The sequence below is a fragment of the Brienomyrus brachyistius genome, chromosome 1 (assembly GCF_023856365.1).
Source record: "Brienomyrus brachyistius isolate T26 chromosome 1, BBRACH_0.4, whole genome shotgun sequence".
NCBI lineage: Eukaryota > Metazoa > Chordata > Actinopteri > Osteoglossiformes > Mormyridae > Brienomyrus > Brienomyrus brachyistius.
Genome location: NC_064533.1, coordinates 36,083,979 through 36,104,393, shown reverse-complemented (window position 1 = coordinate 36,104,393; position 20,415 = coordinate 36,083,979). Strand labels below are relative to the sequence as shown.

At 43.7% G+C, this 20,415-nt stretch overlaps 1 protein-coding gene across 1 annotated transcript; it reads right to left on the bottom strand.

Moving 5' to 3' along the window:
* Positions 1-1,386: 1,386 nt before the first annotated feature.
* On the bottom strand, positions 1,387-20,114 carry fer1l6 (fer-1 like family member 6). Its single transcript, XM_049009769.1, has 42 exons — positions 19,720-20,114; positions 19,397-19,476; positions 19,023-19,134; positions 17,971-18,025; positions 17,747-17,878; positions 17,584-17,646; positions 17,077-17,155; positions 16,826-16,982; positions 16,359-16,545; positions 15,921-16,113; positions 15,186-15,499; positions 14,981-15,089; positions 14,703-14,868; positions 14,068-14,188; positions 13,859-13,959; positions 13,546-13,636; positions 12,796-12,915; positions 12,521-12,673; positions 11,952-12,123; positions 11,720-11,844; positions 11,465-11,599; positions 10,150-10,299; positions 9,939-10,046; positions 9,165-9,326; positions 8,844-9,021; positions 8,613-8,746; positions 8,357-8,479; positions 8,223-8,268; positions 8,061-8,105; positions 5,813-5,916; positions 5,362-5,490; positions 5,119-5,256; positions 4,896-5,023; positions 4,602-4,772; positions 4,279-4,439; positions 3,879-4,021; positions 3,697-3,785; positions 3,513-3,611; positions 3,117-3,358; positions 2,507-2,664; positions 2,330-2,430; positions 1,387-2,148 (listed from the first exon to the last, which is right to left on the bottom strand). The coding sequence occupies exons 1-42, from the start codon at positions 19,752-19,754 to the stop codon at positions 1,968-1,970; spliced, it is 5,490 nt and encodes a 1,829-aa protein (XP_048865726.1). The 5' UTR covers positions 19,755-20,114; the 3' UTR covers positions 1,387-1,967.
* Positions 20,115-20,415: the final 301 nt, after the last annotated feature.

Below are 20,415 nucleotides of genomic sequence, written 5' to 3'. Positions count from 1 at the left end.
ATACAAATATGTCTTTAATCTGGTTTTGAACAGTTCAGTTGAAGTTGATTCCCTGAAATAAAAAGCTGATGAATGCTGTAAATGCAATGCAGCAGGTGCCCTGTCCCCCTTTGTTTTAAATTGGTAGGTGGGAGCACAAGGGACGTCCGACCAGCAGATCTGAGTTCCCTAGATGGCTGGTGCATCACACACAATTCTGCGGTATACGAGGGAACATACATGTAATTAAACCATATGATGCTTTAAAACCAATAGAAGTATTTTTAAATCAATTCTAGAACTAACTGACAACCAGTGCAGGGAAGCTAAGATTGGAGATACAGACTGGCCCCAACCAAACACCGAGCAGCATTTTTAAACCTGTTGCGTTCTACATATCAGAGATCCGCTAATCCCAAAGCACAGCGAATTACAAAAATCAAGCGTGGAGAAAATAAAAGCATGAGTGGCTTTTGCGAGACCCCTAGGAGGTAAAAAGACTGAACCTTGGCTATTAGAGGATTTATTTCCATTTATTTCTCTTTTGCACTATGACCATAATTTTATGTGAACTTTGACAGACACACAGATGGAATAAATAAAGGTCGGAAGGGGCCGCATGTGGACAATGTGCATGTAACTAATTTACCTTTAAATGACACTATTATCCAGAGAGCTTACAGTACAGGGAAGAGATAAAATGTGTGCTTCATGGGATTCGAACCCCCGAGGTCTGAGTTAATATTGGCTTTTAGGCATTTTTTTTCTTTTAATTGTGATTTTAATATATTTTATTTAAATATATCTTTCTGCCATTGTAAAGCATTTGAAAGATTTGCATCTGAATTGTGCTGTATAAATAAACTTGTCTTGCCTTATTAGCATGATGCTCAATGTGATGGGTGACATGGGGAGGTATGACGTCACTACATCATGCTGTAGTTTAATGTAGTTATGAAATGCTAAATCCAGTTTATGAAATCCCTAAAATGTGCACACAGTTTATTTTATCGTATTTTCCATTTGCTATTTTGATCTTTTGAATAAATTTCAATTTATGTAACATTTTGTTTTTTTGTTAACTCAAACATGACTGCAAAGCCAGAGCCTGGACTGAGTTGCAGCCATGCAATGCCTGTGTAAAGCTTGAAAACACTTTTTGAGTTATCACCCTACATGCCACAGCGTTTGTGGCAGCAGACCAGTGGAAAAACCATATGTATTCCTCAAATTCCAGGGAATACAATTACATACACATTTTAAGAAATAGAAATTCTGTGTACGTAGGTTGAAAATCTAATATGTAGTAAAATGGTCACATGTTAACAAAGGACAACCTAAAGAAAACAAGGGATCTGGACATGGAGAGCTGTCTATCCCATTGTTTACGGATATGACACAAATTCATTCAAGGAATCTACTGTGTGTTTAATATGTATTATTTATTGAGAAGATTACATATGCATTATGCATGAGACCTTAATTTGCTGAATGAAAATCAAGTAACATTCATAAATCTTTGTCTTAAGTTTAATGCAAAGCCAATGACATGTTGATCTCATTTGTTTAGCAGCTAGCCTTGTCAAAAATGTCTGATCTTAGATATAATATATAGATATAGCATTACAATATATAGATAGAGCATTACAATATAAAAACTACGTAAAAAATTATCTTAACATACAGCATATGATATAATGAATATGTAGTTTTGAAATACAACCCCAAAATTTTCATTACATTTAGTAATATACGCAAGTCTAAAATATAACAAGCATGAATGTGGGAGCAAAATTAAAAACTATATCTACTGTGGGCATGATTAAATTCAGCAGAAACTCAAATCAAGTATGAATGTAAAGGTGACTAAATATATAAGGATATAAGAGACTTTTATGGAAAAAAAATTACCATTAAAAATCACCATTAATTTAAAGTAAAGTCAAATTCAAAGAAATCTGCAGATTACTAATTGCCATAATTCCCCATTATCCATTGACGATCTTTTGGGAGATGGCACCGGGCAGTGTGTAAAACAGCAATGCAATGAACAGGGCAGTAACCAGCAGCACGAAGGCAATGATGATGTACTTCTTATAGTTTCTCCAAACCAGATGAAAGAAGCATTTAAAGGGGTTCATGAACCAGGAGAAGGAGGTGTCTGGTCGGCTGAGGAGAGACACAGTAATGAGGAAGCTGATCAGATTGAGAGGTAACACACTTACACGTCACTTGTTTATAATGTAAACTGCTAGAAGCTCTAAACTTTTCAAAAGTTTTAAAAAATCTGTGAACATGAAGGCATATAAAGTTGTTATTCCGCGTTATGTCATAGTTTTAAGCGTCATACTTGGGTTTCTCTAATGGTTCTGGTTCCTTGCGGGCTCGTCCCACTGGATTCTTCTCTGCTTCCTCGGATGTCACCAGGTGGAACTCGGCTTCTACTTTTCCCTGAAGCAGTACAGTTCAGTTATTATTATTTTTTGTATTTGAGGAAGATAAGAAGGAAATGAAACAAATGACTCACTGTGAGCTCTCCAGCCTTGGCGAAGGGCCACCACCCCCGTGAACGTTTCTGCTGGAAGATGGATATTTTCTCAAAGCTGTCATTCAGCAAGTCCATCTTGCAGGCTTTTGCTGTTTTAGCACCACGCGAAAATCCATGCATGTCCAACTCCAATGAACCTAAGAGGAGAAACATGCATATTTTACTGTAAATAGTATTGTTAATAAACACTAACTTGGCATTCTGGGTACAGGCCATGGGTAGTTCAGTGGGGGGGGCGGGGGGGGGGGGGCACTGCTGCCTTACACCGGGTGGGAGATTTAGATTCTGTCCCTCTTCTGTATGCTTGCACATCCTCCCACGTCACACAGGTTTTATCCTGGTCCAGAAACATTCAGTTATGTGAAGTGGAATCTCTAAATTACCCACAATGCATTGTGCATGTATGTGTCCTGCAAAGGACTTGCATGGCATCCAGACTTGATGCCTGGGATAAGTTTCAGCCCGCCCCCATGACCCTGTACTGGACAGACGGATGGATGGATGAATTGATGGCTGGATGGATGGATGGATCGATTCACTGGAGTGTGTGATAAAGCATGTTGAAAATGACTCAAAGAAAGCTTCTCACCAAGGAAGTCGTCAGAGGACAGCCGCTCAAAGTCCCAAACCTGGAGCAGCAGCACAGCTGGAAGTTTTTGCTCCGTTTTGTCTAAAGAGAAGATGCTCCCCCGCTTGGAAACAACCAGCAATTTCTCTGCTGGCAGGTAGTGAAATGGGAAAACAAAGCGCCAGTTGAAGTTGCCCTCTCCAGTCAGTGAGTTATAGTGGACGTCAGTCTCTTGCCGATCATCTTCTAGGCCCTTAAGCCAACTGGCAAGGGGAGATTGGGACCGGAAGGGAGATTAATGCAGGAACCAAAGTGTGCTTGTGCCTTCAGAGACTGAAAGTAAGACCGTACATAGCCTAGGTGTAATGCAAAACCAGAGCCACAATGAAGCGCTTTAAATGTCTGCTCCGTGCTTACCCTTTTACATAAATGTCGCTAGACTGTTGCCCTGTAAGGAAGTTTGTATCTTCAAGTATGACATCTTCTGTGTTCCAAATGATGACTCTCAGCTCATACCTTCAGAAGACAAACAGAAGAATCTAAACAGATTCTGCTCTGCCACTGAAACGCTGACATAAATATCATGGGGAAAACATCTCACCCTTTGGGTTTTCGAGGGGAGATGTCAACTGGAGGGCCTGGATGCGGCATGTCCATAGGAAACATGTCCACCCACATCTGCAGCTGGCCCTTCATACGTGAACATACAGAAATGATCAAATTTACAGAGACAATTCTCCGTTTTAGACCACAGGACAAAATATTTATCATGCGGTGGACTACCTGGTCCATGCCTGGTTTGTCTTTATGGTAAAGAGTCCTGGTTTCAATATGTTCTGGGACAAGTTTGCATCCAACGCCTGGTATCTCAGCCCAGCGGTGTAGGATCTTCAGTGCCAGGTGTTCATAGGACTCCACAGGATCTTCTATAATAGAATTCATTATATAGGATAACAAATTTCATATAGAATAGAATAGAACATTTATTGCCCTAGAACCAGGTCAGTGAAAGTTGTTTTTGGTACAGTTCTGCTATATGATCATAAATGGGACAATGAGATTCAAAATTCAAATCACAGGGAAATTCAAAATGGTTAAACATCATGGATATAATGAGGTGATACACTGTGTACAGCACATCGTCAGCGTCAGACATTCAGTGCGTAGTGCATTAGTTACGAACCTGCACCTTCATCTATAAAGACAGTCTTTCCAGCGAAGACTTTGTCTCCGATGGTAATTCTTCCACGTGTGAAATGTGGACCATCTAGGCGGTAGTCTTTGCATAGTTTGACCAGGAGCTCTGAAGGCTTAATAGAATCCCTCCATGTATTGTAGCCTTCACTGATAAAAGAAATAGGATTTGCTTCTCTCAATAAAGACAGGAAAATATACCAAATTCATCTTCTAAGAAAGACTAGGAAGAATACAAGAAAAGCGGCAATTAAAATTATGTAAAATGGATGCATAGATTGACGAATAGGTTTGACTTTTTTCCACACTTACATGGAATATTCACTTGGCAGTCCACATGTGGCCCGATGTTGGGTGTAGAAACGGTTCTCCAGGTCAATCCGTGTCTCTCCAATCAAGTCATCAGTCCCAATCATGTCATGGTCATAGATTATAACAGTCAACAAAGACTCCTTGGGGAATGTGGCTTGGATCTCAAAAGACCTAGATTTGAGAAATTGATGTTTTACCTTGTTATTTCATTAACTCTTTGATGGTCTCTTCCAGTGATTTGATAATAATCAGTGTGACAAGATTTAAACAAACCAGAACTAAGATGTCAGTCACCTGCCAAAAATAGGATTCAGTTGTTTTGGGATGTAATTGTCCCTGTCCTTGATCTCAGTATTCCCCAACCTCAGGACAATGTAAGGATCGGAATATCCATCGGGGTCTGCTGGGTGAAGGTTGGTGGCCTTTATAACACAAAGATGAATAACCAAGGTTAGTTTTAGGGTTGGGGGAGCACCAGAAGTACCTCACTAGAATTTGAGTAGAGGAATTCACTTACTGAGACAATGTAAACCCGGATCAAAACCTTGACAGAAGTATTGGGTGGGATTCCCTTGTTAATCTTAAACTGCCCGGCCTCTGGGTCACCGTCTGCACAATCATCAGCACTCACCAGCTTATAGAGGCAGAATCGACCCTGAGTACATCGGAAATTAATATACTTGTTAGAAAGCCATTGTAAACAGTTATATTATTGTCAAGGAATATGCCTTCTAAAATGTAATCTCCTACATTTGCTGACCTTAAATTTTCCAACAGTCCTCTCTTCCATGGAACCTTCTTCCTCATTGGCCTTACCCCTGTATAGTTCAAAGGTGTTGACCCAGTCATCAAAGACCCCGAATTCTGCCTCCAGCTCCTTATCATAAACCTGCCAGGATTTCAAAGAGTCATTAATGCTAAGATTTACTTTGAAAAATAATCCCCAAAAGGGAGGATTTCCTATTTAAAAGAACAAACCATCAAACCCATCAGAGGGAACTCACATCAGTCACACACACCATTCATACCTATAGACAATTAGGGGACTCCACTTCACCTTAGTGTGCTTTTGGACTGTGGGGGAAACCCCATGATGACATAACATTCAAACTCCACACACAGAACCTGGGCAGAGACTCAAACCCTGGCCTCCTGAGGTGTGAGGTATCCATGCTGCCCCTCTAGCCCATTCTGAGCTTGCTTTTGCTTACCTGCAGTGTTGCCAGTTTGGGTTGGTCAAGGGGGGTTTTAAATTTATTCAGCTTTTTCTTCTTGTCACCATCCCTGGCTGCATATTGGTCTTGATGCCCACTCACTGGAAACAAGGCAGAGCAGCACTATTACACAAAAATGAAATGTATGCAATCTAACCCATACCAACCCATACCAACATCTAACCTATACCAACCCATACCCATGCAATCCAACCTATACCAACCCATACCCATGCAATCTAACCCATACCAACCCATACCAACATCTAACCTATACCAACCCATACCCATGCAATCCAACCCATACCAACATCTAACCTATACCAACCCATACCCATGCAATCCAACCCATACCAACATCTAACCTATACCAACCCATACCAAGGTGGGTGGTGTAGCAGATACTGAATTAGCGGCTCAGCAGCTACAGCGGGATCTTGATTTAATTAGTGACTGGGCCGATACCTGGCAGATGAAATTTAACGTTGATAAATCTAAGGTACTCCATTTAGGGAGCAGAAATATAAAGTACAGGTATTTCATGGGTGTCACTGAAATAAAGGTAGCTGACCATGAGAAAGACCTTGGTGTGTATGTTGATGCTTCCATGTCCCACTCTCGCCAGTGTGGGGAAGCAATAAAAAAGGCCAATAGGATGTTGGGGTATATCTCCAGGTGTGTGGAGTTTAAGTCCAGGGAGGTAATGCTAAGATTATACAATTCCTTGGTGAGACCTCACCTTGAATATTGTGTGCAGGTTTGGTCACCATATCTTAAAAAGGACATTGTGGCCTTAGAAAAGGTGCAGCGTAGGGCCACAAAAATGATTCCTGGTCTTAGAGGAATGTCATACGAGGAACGGTTACTTGAGCTAAATCTGTTCAGTCTCAAGCAAAGGAGACTGAGGGGGGACATGATCCAGGTATATAAGATTCTAACAGGTTTGGATGCTATTCAACCAAATAGTTACTTCAGCATTAGTTTAAATACACGTACTCGTGGCCATAGGTGGAAATTAGCGGGAGAACATTTCAAGCTGGATTTAAGGAAGCACTTCTTTACACAGCGTGTAGTCAGAGTATGGAATAGTCTTCCTGATAACATAGTGCAAGCTGAATCCTTGGGTTCCTTTAAATCAGAGGTAGATAAGATTTTAACGACTCTGAGCGATTAGTTTAGTTCTCCCCAAGCGAGCTTGATGGGCCGAATGGCCTCCTCTCGTTTGTATAGTTCTTATGTTCTTATGTTCTTATACCCATGCATTCTAACCCATACCAACCCATACCAACATCTAACCTATACCAACCCAAACCCATGCAATCCAACCCATACCAACATCTAACCCATCTCAACCCATACCCATGCAATGTAACCAACACCAACATCTAACCTATACCAACCCATACCCATGCAATCTAACCCATACCAACCCACACCAACATCTAACCTATACCAACCCATACCCATGCAATCCAACCCATACCAACATCTAACCCATCTCAACCCATACCCATGCAATGTAACCAACACCAACATATAACCTATACCAACCCATACCCATGCAATCTAACCCATACCAACCCACACCAACATCTGACCTATACCAACCCATACCCATGCAATCTAACTCATACCAACCCATACCAACATCCAACCTATACTAACCCATACCCATGTATTTAACCCATACCAACATCTAACCCATACCAACCCATACCCATGAAATCTAACCCATATCAACATCCAACCTATACTAACCCATACCCATGCAATCTAACCCATACCAACATCTAACCTATACCAACCCATACCCATGCAATCTAATACATATCAACATTTAACCCATCCCTACCCATGCAATCTAACTCATCTAACCTATACCAACCATACTGTACACTGTTTTATTCCCCTTTGTGTATCTTCCCATATGCAAAGAATCCATTCCTTTGCAATCCAATGGAAATAGTATCCCCTGAGCTCCACTGGATAGGAAAGGACACATCCTAAAAAGGCTGTATGAACCTACAGAGGTCTGCAGAGCATCTGGATGCACATCAAGAAGAAGCTGAAAATCTTTCTGGCTACTTTGTTGCAGCTGTTCCATAACCAATATGCCAAAAGTCACCACAGCCATGTAGAAATTACCAGCAGTAGCTTGTCCTCTTTATCGGTATAACTGCATGAGCCATATACAGAAATTCAACTGCAGTTAGAGGCTATGCACTGAATGAAGCCCAGGTCTTACCCAGGGAGTCTACTCCATCCGAGAGCAAGTGCTGGAGGGGAGATACTGCAACACACAGGGGGGTGTGTGTAGTAATGACCCAGTACACAGACAAAACACAAAAGTAAAAAAAAAAAAAAAGTGATCCAATATCAGTTGTTGATAAAAGAATGTGTTACTTACCATTGTCATATATGTGTGGGAATGCATGAGCTTCTCTTTGCCTTATCTGTAATACAATGATACAATGTTACAATGTAAAGCATATTTAACTGAAGTCAGGAAATACGTCTAGGTGGCATGTGGGAACTTCTTACCTGCTGAACCTTGTCCACTGAGGCGTAATACTTAGACCACCAGTCAATGACATTCTCAGCAGACTCGTCAGCAATCGTGCGCTTCCGCCTCTTGGTGGACCTCAGTGTGCTCTTCCTCGTCTCCTGTCAAAGTTGGAGTGAGAAGATCTATTCAGATGATGGGGACTTGTGTAAATTCACAAGAGAACCTTGCAGGGATTTTGGGGATAAGTCAGCTGTGCAGAGGGTGTGTGCTTTGCCTTCTCCCCTGGGATACCTTTCTCTTTGGGGGTTCTGTCGCTGTCATTGCAGTAGGCATAGGAATGACTTCCTGCTGCTCGATGTTGACGTAGATATCCTCAGAAGATACCAGATCCGCAGAGCTGCTTTCTGGTGCAGGAGGAGGCACGCCTGGGAAATCGACAGATCTGGGATTATATACTTCCTGAACAAAAGAGACGTGAGCATCCGAGGTTCCATTGAGGTTCTGTTCAGATGGGAGTTTTACCCTCTGCATCGCGGATGTCCCGGGGCCGAGGTGCCGGGAGCAGCACAGGGGGGGTGTACTTGAACCTTTTCAAGCTGTTGATTACATGGCTGCCTACGAGCGTGCTCCGTCCGAAGGCGCGCCAGTCCACCACGCTGATGCTGAGGGGTGGGTGCAAGTTCTCGTTTTCTGGCAGCTCCTGTGATACGAGGGGTTTAAACCTGCTCCATGTTAAAGCTGTTTCTCACGGTCTTTGCTGAAGTGAACAGGTCCTTAACATTTTCAGAATTAGCATAATAATATCATAGCACAGTATGGTTTCAAAGGAAATGGGACTGTTACCAGTACGAAGGAGTCCAGCATTACGGTGAAGTTGGGGTTGCTTTTGTAGCTCTGTATAACAGAGGAGCGTATCCCCTTCCCCGCACATTCTATGAACACTTGTGGCCGGTCCACAGGGAGCAGCTGTACCTTTTTCAGCTCCCGAAGGCCCCAGAACAGGACCTGCACAATAAGCAAACGCTAGTTAGGAGAGAGAGGCCTCTGGACAACACCTACACGACGAAAATGCACTTACACACAAACAGTATGCTGTTATGCATTTTCACATAAACAATACTGATAGAGCTTATACTTTTATATTTTACTGTATTTAATTTGTATTTGTGCATATTTAATTTGCATTTGTAATATTTTGTGTGTTTTATTTATCTTTATTCATTTGCTTATTTAGCTTCATTTGATTTATTCCATCCTTCTATAATTTCGACCAGTATGTTATTTGCTTGTCTGTCTTTTGGTTTTATTTTAATCTAATAAGTGAAGCACTTTCAGCTGCATTCTTTGTATGATAATAACCTTTATTTATACAGTATATATATAACTTATTATTATTATACCAAGACCGGTCAAGAGAATGCTCCAGTCGGTAGAGACACATGTTTATTAGAATGACACATACGTGGAAATAGCATGTGTAAATAACACGGCAGAGGCACGTTTGCATTGGTAAACTGTGCATAGTCAAGTGTAAAATGGAGTATTTCATTTTTTTATTTCACAGAGCTTCAGCTATGCATACGCACTGCTTTCACTGCAGTGGCTCAACAAGCTCACCTCCAATCTATACCAGCTGAGTACAGGACGAATGCTGGCAGGGACAGGATAGATGTGCCCATCTGGCTCATCCACAACTGGCAGGGATATCTCACCTGATGCTGGTATCTATGAGAGAGCATGAGGTCTGTAGTAAAGGACACTAAGCAGCTACGAAGCTACGAACTGTCCCTTCTGCAGGGACAGGATGACTTTGAGAGACTCGCCATACCTGGATGAGCTCAAAGGCCCCTAACAGGTCTCCCCCCGACAGACTGCCACAGAAGAGTGGGTTGTACTGGAGCTGGGCTGGAGAGTAAGGGTCCTCTGAGAGCTGGACCACTGGCATGGTCACTGTGGAGCCCAGGTACTCTGCCTTACCCTACAAGGAGCAAGACACATGTGCTCATACAGCAGTTGCTACATCAGCTCATACAAGCTGCACACAACAGCAGGAAGTGCGTTATATCTTCATATAGTGAAACACTGTTCATCAGTCCCAGGACACCCCTATACAACAAAGCAGCTGGCTTCAGTCATGTGGGCAACATGATTAAAATGCAATAAAGTTGAATGCTGACAGTGTTCAGGAAGTTACTCACAAAAGTAATCTATTACAGACAGAGGTGGAAAGTTCAAGTCCAGAAAGTGCAAATCCAGACTTTGTTTCAACCAACCAGTTGAGTACTGCTCGTGGGAGCTTTGCTTACACAAAAATGTTGTGATGGCAGAAGAAAAAATTCAGAGATTCAGGGAAATAACCAATCAGATTGTAGAGAGGGTGGGTCGAAGCAACAACAGGAGGCGGGACCAAGACGTCTGATTGGTTGGTCCTGCCTCCTCTAGTTGCTTGAACCCACCTCCTCTACGATCGGATTGGTTATCTGAGACTCTTTATACTCAACTGATTAGTTGAAACAAAACTTTGGTCTGGATTTTTATTTTCTTCACCTGAACTTTCCACCTCCGTCTGTAATGGATTACTTTTCTAAGTAACTTCTCCAACACTGCATGCTTATAGCAATATTATTATGTTCCTGCATGTCGGGTATGTTTGGAGTTAGGCATTTTAAATCGGGAATATTTCAGTAATACAGTCCGCTAGCTTCTACATCCATCCATCCATTTTCCAAACCGCTTATCCTATTGGGTCGCGGGGGGTCCGGAGCCTATCCCGGAAGCAATGGGCACGAGGCAGGGAACAACCCAGGATGGGGGGCCAGCCCATCGCAGGGCACACTCACACACCATCCACTCACACATTCACACCTATGGGCAATTTAGCGACTCCAATTAGCCTCAGCATGTTTTTGGACTGTGGGGGGAAACCGGAGTACCCGGAGGAAACCCCACGACGACATGGGGAGAACATGCAAACTCTGCACACATGTGACCCAGGCGGAGACTCGAACCCGGGTCCCAGAGGTGTGAGGCAACAGTGCTAACCACTGCACCACCATGCCGCCCCTGCTAGCTTCTACAATTGTTAATAAATTGCTCAAACGGTCAGTGGAACCACAAAATGGTACGGAGAGTGGCTGGCTTACCAGTGCATCATCATCATACACTTCGATGACAATCCGTGGGGGCTCTTTTACAATCTCTGTTAGCTCTCCACAGAGTGTCAGCTTCTCAAAAAGAAGCATCTGGTTCCAAGTTGGGGTCAGTGTCTGATTAATGATCTGAAATTAAAACCATTGATTAACTCATTCAATCGGTCATGTCAATAAGAGAACAGGAGATTCTCTCCTTATCATTCTTCTGTTTCCTTTATGTGCTACATCCTAAGAGATTATACTTACTTCAGTGGTTTGGCTGTGCGATAGGAAGGAAACTCTAGCAAAGGGATCAGAGAGACCAGTGCTGTCAGCTGCAATCAGCCCACGGGCCTGGTACATATGAGCCCGCAACTGGAACTGGTGCTGCTCTGGAGAACCCAGGAGATGATGCACGTCAGGTCTTCACTTAAATAAAGAGACTTCAGATAGAATTCCAAACCTACTTTAAGCTGAACTGAAAGACAAGGAGCCAGACCTTGACAGATCAGGTTATCAGGTGGGGTGGTGTTATCTGCTGTGCCCCACTGAGGTTCAAAGCCTTTTGGCAGGTTCTCCAGCATGTGAGAGGATTCACTGCATCTTCCCAGCCATAAGTAGACATCAAGCTTAGCTTGCACCATCCAGCCAATCATACGCTTGCCTGGTGACTGAGGTCGCACTGTTAGCATGTACCAAAACTCAAATATGCAAATCCCACATACCATTTGGCTAACGTAAATGAGCTCGGACAATGCACAAATTTGATTATAGAAAATGAATGTGACTGCATTAGTGAGTTGGAGTATTGCATGGAAAAGATGTCTGCAGGCCCTCATCTGCACTGCTTTGACCAGAGGTGGGGAACCTGTTCCATGGAGAGCCAGTGTAGGTGTGGGTTTTTGGGATGACCTCTCAGTCAGCCAGTAATAAAACAGTGGTTCTCAAATCCAGCCCTGGGGACCCTCTGTCATTGGCTAATTGAGAGGCCATTCAAAAAACCCACACTTACACTCCACGAAACAGGTTCCCCAGCCCTGGCTTAGACTGTTTTAGGGCAGTTGGTACCTTGAGGAATACGGTCTTGATCATGCCACAGTCTTGGCCCCGCTCCTCGGGGCAGGAGGAGTATAGCACTTCCCGGGCAGGCATGCGGGCATATGCAATGCGCTTGTTGTTGCTGAGCAGCCACACAAAGACGTCTGGGAGGGTGTGCTGCGGCTGAATGCAGAGAGTGGTAGGAGCATTGTGAAGACTACAAGGCAGGTAGCCAGGCAGGGGATTGACCACCCACACGGTCTTACACACGCGTACATGTACACACATGCAAATCAGAGACTCACCTCCACTACCAGGAACTTCAGTTTCTGAATGATTGTCAGAGCATCCTCAAGAATTTCCTTCACACTCGGACTCTTCCTCTTTGATTCTATAGTGGACTTGGCCTCACTCATCATGCTCTCCTAAAACAGTAACAGCTGTCAATGGGCATTATGGTGATAGGCCCTCGATTACCAACATGGAAGCAGTGATTTGTTACGTTCAATTTATTTAGGTATCAGACTCGTTTATCCACAGCAATGTGCAAGCAGGGTCAGCCAGACCATAGTGCAGGGCTGCCCAGTCCTGCTCCTGGAGAGCAACCTGCAGAGCTTAGGTACAGCACTAATTTAACACACCTCATACAGATAATCAGGCACTTCAGTATCACCTCAGTATTGGAGTCAGCTATGTTGAAGTTAAGCTGGTTCTCATACTGAGATATAGCCGAAGGGCCTGATTATCTTTATCAGGTTTGTTAAATTAGTTCTGCACCTAAGCACTGTAGGGTGGTAGCTCTCCAGGAGCAGGATTGGGCAGCCCTGCCATAGAACAACTGAGGTTAAGGGCCTTGCTTAAGGGCCCAACGGTGACATCACTCTGCTGGCCACAGGATTTGAACCAGCCACCTTCCGATTACAGGCACAACCCAAAAAGCCACACACCGCCCAGAGCACAGATCTACAACACTGGCAGCCCCACTGAATCACTTATATTCTGAAATATGAATGATAAAAAAATGTAAAGGGTTTTTCACTAAGCTGCTTGCCTACCAGCTCCTGTCTGCATAGCGTGAGTCTTTTCTTATCCAGCATGGTCAAGTGGTTCCCCTTCACCTTCTGCTCCGCAAAAGCAACACATTTTCTACAAGCGAATATTAAAGTAAGATGATACACATTTCATCAACAGGTGAATAATGGCATTTCCATTTTGCACACGTACAGTTTTAGACTATGCTATTTTTAAATGCACTTTTCAATGCCGGACATTATCATTCATGTACATGCATATTATTTCGGTCTGATATTTGAGGTCCATATAGACATTTATTGTCATTCACCTTTGAAAATTAAATTAATCAAATACCTGCAATTGCTACCAAGTTCCTGGAAAACATGGTGGGCTAGAGACAGGGCCTCAGCATCCGAGGTCAGGCTCAGCTCAGCTACCTTGCTCACCCCTCCCTCCTATTTCAGGAAAAGAGCATTGGACAGGACACATGCATGACATTAATGATTCTCTGGCTGCAGCCAGTTAGCTTTGGGAAAATGCTAAATATTATCACAGCAACATACAAATGCAAGAGCGACGTTCTCCAGCATGTTGGAGTAATTCAGACGAAAGGTCTGGTCCTCCCAGCGGCTTGTTACATGGATGCATGGCTTCTGGTTCAGAAGGGCTAAGTGCAGGTAATTCCTGTGAAAATTGATCATAGAGTCAATGATCAGATGCTTGGGCACTGTAATATCTAATCAAGATACAGTCTAATGAACCTGCTAATAAAATACTGCAAGAAATTGGGGGGGGGGGGGCAGCTCACCACAACCCTGGCTATTCTGGATATCCAGTTTTAGATAGATCTGCGGAAATGGGGAGCTGTTTTTTATTCCTATTTATACAATGCAGTGCACTGCTACTTAAATAGTATGGGGAAATTGGGGCATATTAATACTTATATAGCACATTTTCTCAAGTTCCACAAATAGCTGGCAGTACAGACTCACACGCTTTTCTCTCAATGCTGTCTAACACTGTTCAGGTATCTTACCCACAGCAATGAGCCACCAGATTCCTTCTTATATACGATGGAAGGGCCATTGCCATTTTATAAGAAATGTATATTTCGGTACAATAACATAGAACAATTTTTCATTAGCAGTTACTATAAATGTGAGAGTATTTTTAACTACAGGCATCCTTAGTAACAAACCTGTTTCCAACCATTGGCAAAGGCTTGTCAGGGGGGGTTGTGGACTTGCAAAGTTCTGACCCCAGGGGGTCCAGTAGGGGGGTGCTCTCAAATTCCAGATGCTCTGTTGCTCTTTTTTTACTGCTGCTGACAATATTGGCGCCATCAATCAAGTTTCCATAGTTGCCTGGAGACCAAGAGACAAAACACATCTTTCTATCAAATCACGATTCGCATAATTGATCGCATGTAAATACTAAAAGGAAGAAGCAGTTAGAGATCAGTCTAAACATAAATACCGATAGTGAACTCAAAGTTTATAGGTTTTTCCCCAATTTTCCTGTCGATCATGGATGCCTCGAACACAGCTCCAAATAGTATGAAGTTCTCCTTCTCTTCATTGCTTATCTGCAAAGTGAATAAAACAGCAGAATGTCGTGACAGTGAGTGAAAGCAGGAAAGGGAAGAGGTACATCTCCTGTAGTCATTCCGCCACACCCTCACCCCTGATGGGGCCTCCACCGGTGTCACTTCTGCACCCAGGGCACTTCCCTTCTCCTCCTCTGCTCCCCCTGCAGGTCCACCCCCTGTAGCTGCTTGGCTTTTGGGGTCCTTCGCCCCTTTTCCATCCTTTGCCATCTTAGATTCAGCTGCCCCGGCTCCCGAGAGAATCTCCACCGCGAGCTCTAGAAGAATCCGTCCTCGGAAAGACACGCCCTCACCCATTCCCTCGTTCAGCTCTAAGTTGTCCACTAATGTGGAGTTTCTGGGGGAGCCATAAAGGTTGATCCAAGCTGGACCAAACGTGGGCAGGAAACCTGAAAGAAAAACACTGTAGGTAGTGCTGGGCAATTAGTCAAATTTCAATTTTAATTACGATTTTGGTTTCCAATGATCAAAACAAGGTAATTAAGATAAAACAATTTTTGTTCCACTTTTAATTTTGCGATGATGCTCCCGATTTGTCTTGTCCTGAATCAGTATATAAAAAAAATCCAGCCTCTTTTTACTTGTTTCTCAGTTTAATTTCAAGAGTTCAAGGAAATCCAGTGGTAACATGACAAGTTTTTAAAAATTCAACAAATACATGATGTTTCCAAAGTAAATGACTAAATAACTGCGATCTCAATACTGACCAAAATAATCAGATGATGATTTTTTTGCTATAATCGAACAGCCCTAAATGTTTGGCATGCCTAATTGGGAGTTGTGCACCAATAGCGCATCAAAGGTAGCTACCTCGGTCGCCATCCTGTTCATTGGCAATCCGGCGCAGGTCAATGAAATGTGTTCCAATAGCCACATCGTTCATACTGCCTTCATCCCACACCTGGATCTTCACACGTTGACACAGGGGTGGGAACATCTCTTTAAACACAATCTGCTCGTTCCACACCGGATCTGCGGAACCCTTTTGGGTGGATGTGCGGCCCTGCCTCACAGTAATGATGGGATGCGTAAGGAAACAGGAGGGAACAGAACCACATGAAGCTGGATAGCAACCAAGCTACACTGATCTCCCTCAGACTCCTGCCTAATACAGGAAAAAAATCAGGCTTCCAATAGAAAGTGACAGTTTAAGTACTTAAGTAATTATTATTTAGTAGGTAACAAGATGCTAGTTTTGGATTTATACCACTATATTTTCAGTTGCATACAAAGCAATTACGGTTTTACCATCTGGCCAAAGAAGGACACGACAACGTATGGGTCGATAAGGTCCTTTGTGTCCCCAACGAATGCCTTGGTGACATTGGCCATGATGCTGGAGTTCATTCGGGGAAGTCCTTCAGCTCGATACACCTTGACATAGAAGCTTGCCCAGGGACGCTCCGATGGAAATCCAGCCGGTAGCAGCAGATTTCTGCCAGAAGAAAGGTAAAAAAAAACAACTGAGCATTTACTGTGAAAATGGTAAGATTTGTCTTGTGCAGCATCGCAGAGGAACTAACTGCTGCACGCTAACTTCTGCACCACCTCAGAACTAAAATTTAAATGGGACAATTATCTGCTATTCTTGGTTTGCAGACATCCAGCCACCCTGAAAACTGCTTATTTGGTACAGGGTTCTATGAAATATTATAGTGTGTAGCATGATTTGTAGTTTGTGATACAGCCCAAGGCTGCAACCCCAATGCTCTTACTTATTGATGTGCTCCTCTGCGTCTGTGTTTTTCTGAGGAGGGTGTGTCACCTCCCCCTTCCCCGTCACACTGATGTCACACTTCAGGTAGCCTTTCACCCCTGTCCGAATATCCATGGCGTCAGTGAGGACAGCCCACTTGTTAGTGAACTGATGACCTGAGGAAAGGGTTTATTCAGTAATCAATAAGTAATTAAGATGGTTTCCGCAAATTTAATGACAGGGGACGGGACAGGGGCATAAACCTCTGACCTGGCTGTCGGTACACAGTCCCCACGTCCAGCTTGAAGGAACCGACACAGAAACCACGCATGATCTTGGAATGCATCACCTAGCAAGAAGGTAGAAGGGAAAAACGTTATTAAAGCAAAGATACCTTATGAAGCTCTGCATTTCCATGGGTGATCCAAGACGCCAGCCCACTCTGGAGCTGAAAAACAATAACATTTAAGACAGCAAACACAGGCTGATGTAGCATCAAACTAGAAGCCCTACAATAACAGGAAAAATAAATGTCAGATGATGCATGCAAAGATGGCACGTACATATATGCGTGTGTGCATATGTGTGTACACAGGGTTGGCATGCATAATTCCTGGGTTAGGGGCAAAATTACTTCAACAGGGCCCCCCACATGAGAATCAATGTCTGTGCAGCCCCACCCTCCACCCCCCGATGTTCCCCCCAGACGTTTGGCCTGCATGCACACATACAGGACACTATATGTCATTAGAAAGAGGAACATGTCTATGCACTCACTGAGAGCTTGATGACTTTGTCAAAAAATGTTTCTTGTGGGCCGAAGAAATCAAACACGAAGTACTGTTCAGGGAAGACAACAAAAGACAGTGACGTGATTACATCATGGTATAAGTGTTGACATTGCATTTCTTCCAGGCTGGCAACTTCCAAGGTCTGCTACCTCATTGTAGAAGGGAGCGTTGGTCCCCTCTTTCACTGTAGTCTGTTTCTTCTCATCTCCAATCTCAATCACCACACTGGGATCAATGTTTTCCCCCACAAGCTGTTTCGCCTCAGTTATGTTGATGGAGATCTTTAAGAAGTCAAGAAAGAGACAAGTTTAGTTTACATACACTAAAGTGGCCAGAAAGTGCCAGTGGGTTTCCCTTTACATGAACCATATACCTGGAAGGCTTGCATCTTACTCTCACTGTCTTGAATCTTGGCCACTAGCTTGGATCTGTGTGGAAGGCACATACAGATACAGTGATTCACTTTAGAAATTCAAGATCAGAATCTCAGATGTTGATTGAAACATGTTCGGGATCATGATTTAATTATCAGAAGTGAAGCTGTTCTATTTACAAAGAGTACAAATGAAAGTAACCAGAGGTGGCGATGTCAGGTCCAGCGAGTATAAAGTTGAGTTGAGTATAAAGAGTCACAGTCACAGAGTACTCAACTAACTGGTTGGAACACAATCTTGGTCTGGATTTGTACCCTCTGGACCTGAAATCTCCATCTCTGAAGGTGACACTTTACTTGAGGCGGCACAAATAATGTAGTAGTATATCCATCCATCCATCCATTTTCCAAATCGCTTATCCTATTGGGTCGCGGGGGGTCCGGAACCTATCCCGGAAGCAATGGGCACGAGGCAGGGAACAACCCAGGATGGGGGGCCAGCCCATCGCAGGGCACACTCACACACCAGTCACTCACACATGCACACCTATGGGCAATCCAGCGACGCCAATTAGCCTCAGCATGTTTTTGGACTGTGGGGGGAAACCGGAGTACCCGGAGGAAACCCCACGACAACATGGGGAGAACATGCAAACTCCACACACATGTGACCCAGGCGGAGACTCGAACCCGGGTCCCAGAGGTGTGAGGCAGCAGTGCTAACCACTGCACCACCATGCCGCCCTATGTAGTAGTATACTCTTACTTAATTTATTAATTAACCAGAAACTAAGAGTTATGTACTGATCCCATGTTCATTCACTGTTAATCAATAATAATGGTTCAGGTATTTCATGTAGGAACTAAATTTATTCATAATTTGTACTTAAGTAGTAATGGCATTACTAAGTTACTCTTTCCCCAAAAGACTCATTTTCCATATTGCTGAATGCTTATATGAATCAGTAAATAGTTATAAATAATGATCACTTTTGATCATACACCTGACAGTAAAACACGCGCGGTTACAGAAGAATCAGCTGCTGTGGTACCTCTTAGATTGGGGCTCGGCTCGGACAGGCCCCAAGGCAGCATGACTGCCATCGTCGGAGTCGATGACCTCCGCTGCCGCGGCGACCACTGGGCTCTCCGTCTCGCTGCCATCTGAGGCAAAGAGGCAGCTTAGCAGGTTAGCGATGGCGTGCTGATGCCGAGCAGGGATTAGCTACGCGTCAGGGGCAGAGTGCCCCGCAGGCATCAGTTAGCTGGCACCTCCTGAGCTCGGTACACATTCGGACCAATGCTGAGTGATGTCTAAGCTGGTTAGATCACTGCTGTCAGTGGCTTTTTTCTCACTGATGACATTAGAATAAGTCAATGTTATAACACTCTAGACTGTACTCTGGATGTGCTGCCGAGACCTTACCTAGTGCCCCTTTATTTGCTAACACCAGAGCCTTGTCAGTTTTCTTCTTTTTCTTTAATTTCAAACCAAACATCCCCTTCCTGAAAGACACACAGGAGACATTCACTGAAAACATATCTATGCAATATTAAAGTAGCGGCGTACATTTAAATATAAGCTATATTTTAGATACATCATTGTGATGCACTGAGATGAAATTTTGCTCCTCATCAGTCGCAGCGTGAAAAAGTAATAGAAGCAATATACAGACGTCATTTATTAAAGATAAATAAATGTGATGCCGTAAAAAGAAAATAATAAGTATTTTATTTGTCCACTCTTACCGCTGTAATTCTGGACTTTCATCGAATGGCTCCATTTTTCCAGTATCAATAATGTTCTCCAAAACTTGGGTCTGATGCAAAAATGAACCCCAAGCATTTAAGTGCACCTGCCCGCTCAGCTGCTCAGTGCCCAGTGCCAGGCGGCAGTCACAGGGGCGTCGAAGCAGAGCACATCTCACTGTGTGGAGACCGTAATGTCCTACAGGAACCACGGGCTGCCTGTTAATACCAGGCCACCGCCCCCTTGCCTGGGAGGGGCAACCACATGCTTGCTTTCTTACCCCATGTTTGCTTGCAGTTTCCAAGGCTTGCACATGACCTGTGGCTGCTCCACCAAGCTGAAATCATGCCTGCAGAACTCAACATGATGAAGCCTTTTCTCGTTCCTTGCTTGATCTAGGCTACCTACACCAGTTTAGGCCAGCTCGGGTTGGGGAAACGTACTGGTACAGCTGCACCACACAACAAAAAACTTCGGGATCCTGGTTGGCAATCCCCCCAGGCCAACATGTGGTCCAGTCCCATCCTCTGGAAATGACTGTCTATCTGCCACTGCCAGGTGTTACTTGGCCGCTCGGGTCCTCAGCCGGATCACCCTCAGAGAGTCACGCCACATGACCATACTGCCGTAACTGACGCTCCCTCACAATGCCGATAATGTGCCTCATTTGGGACTCCCTGAGCAGCCACTCATTC

Coding starts and splice junctions, on each gene's coding strand:
- fer1l6 (XM_049009769.1), bottom strand. CDS start 19,754: ATGGAGCCATTCGATGAAAGTCCAGAATTACAGCG. Junction 11,845..11,951: donor TGATAACCTGATCTGTCAAG/GTCTGGCTCCTT, acceptor TGGGTTCTCCAG/AGCAGCACCAGTTCCAGTTG. Junction 5,257..5,361: donor GGACTGTTGGAAAATTTAAG/GTCAGCAAATGT, acceptor CGATGTACTCAG/GGTCGATTCTGCCTCTATAA.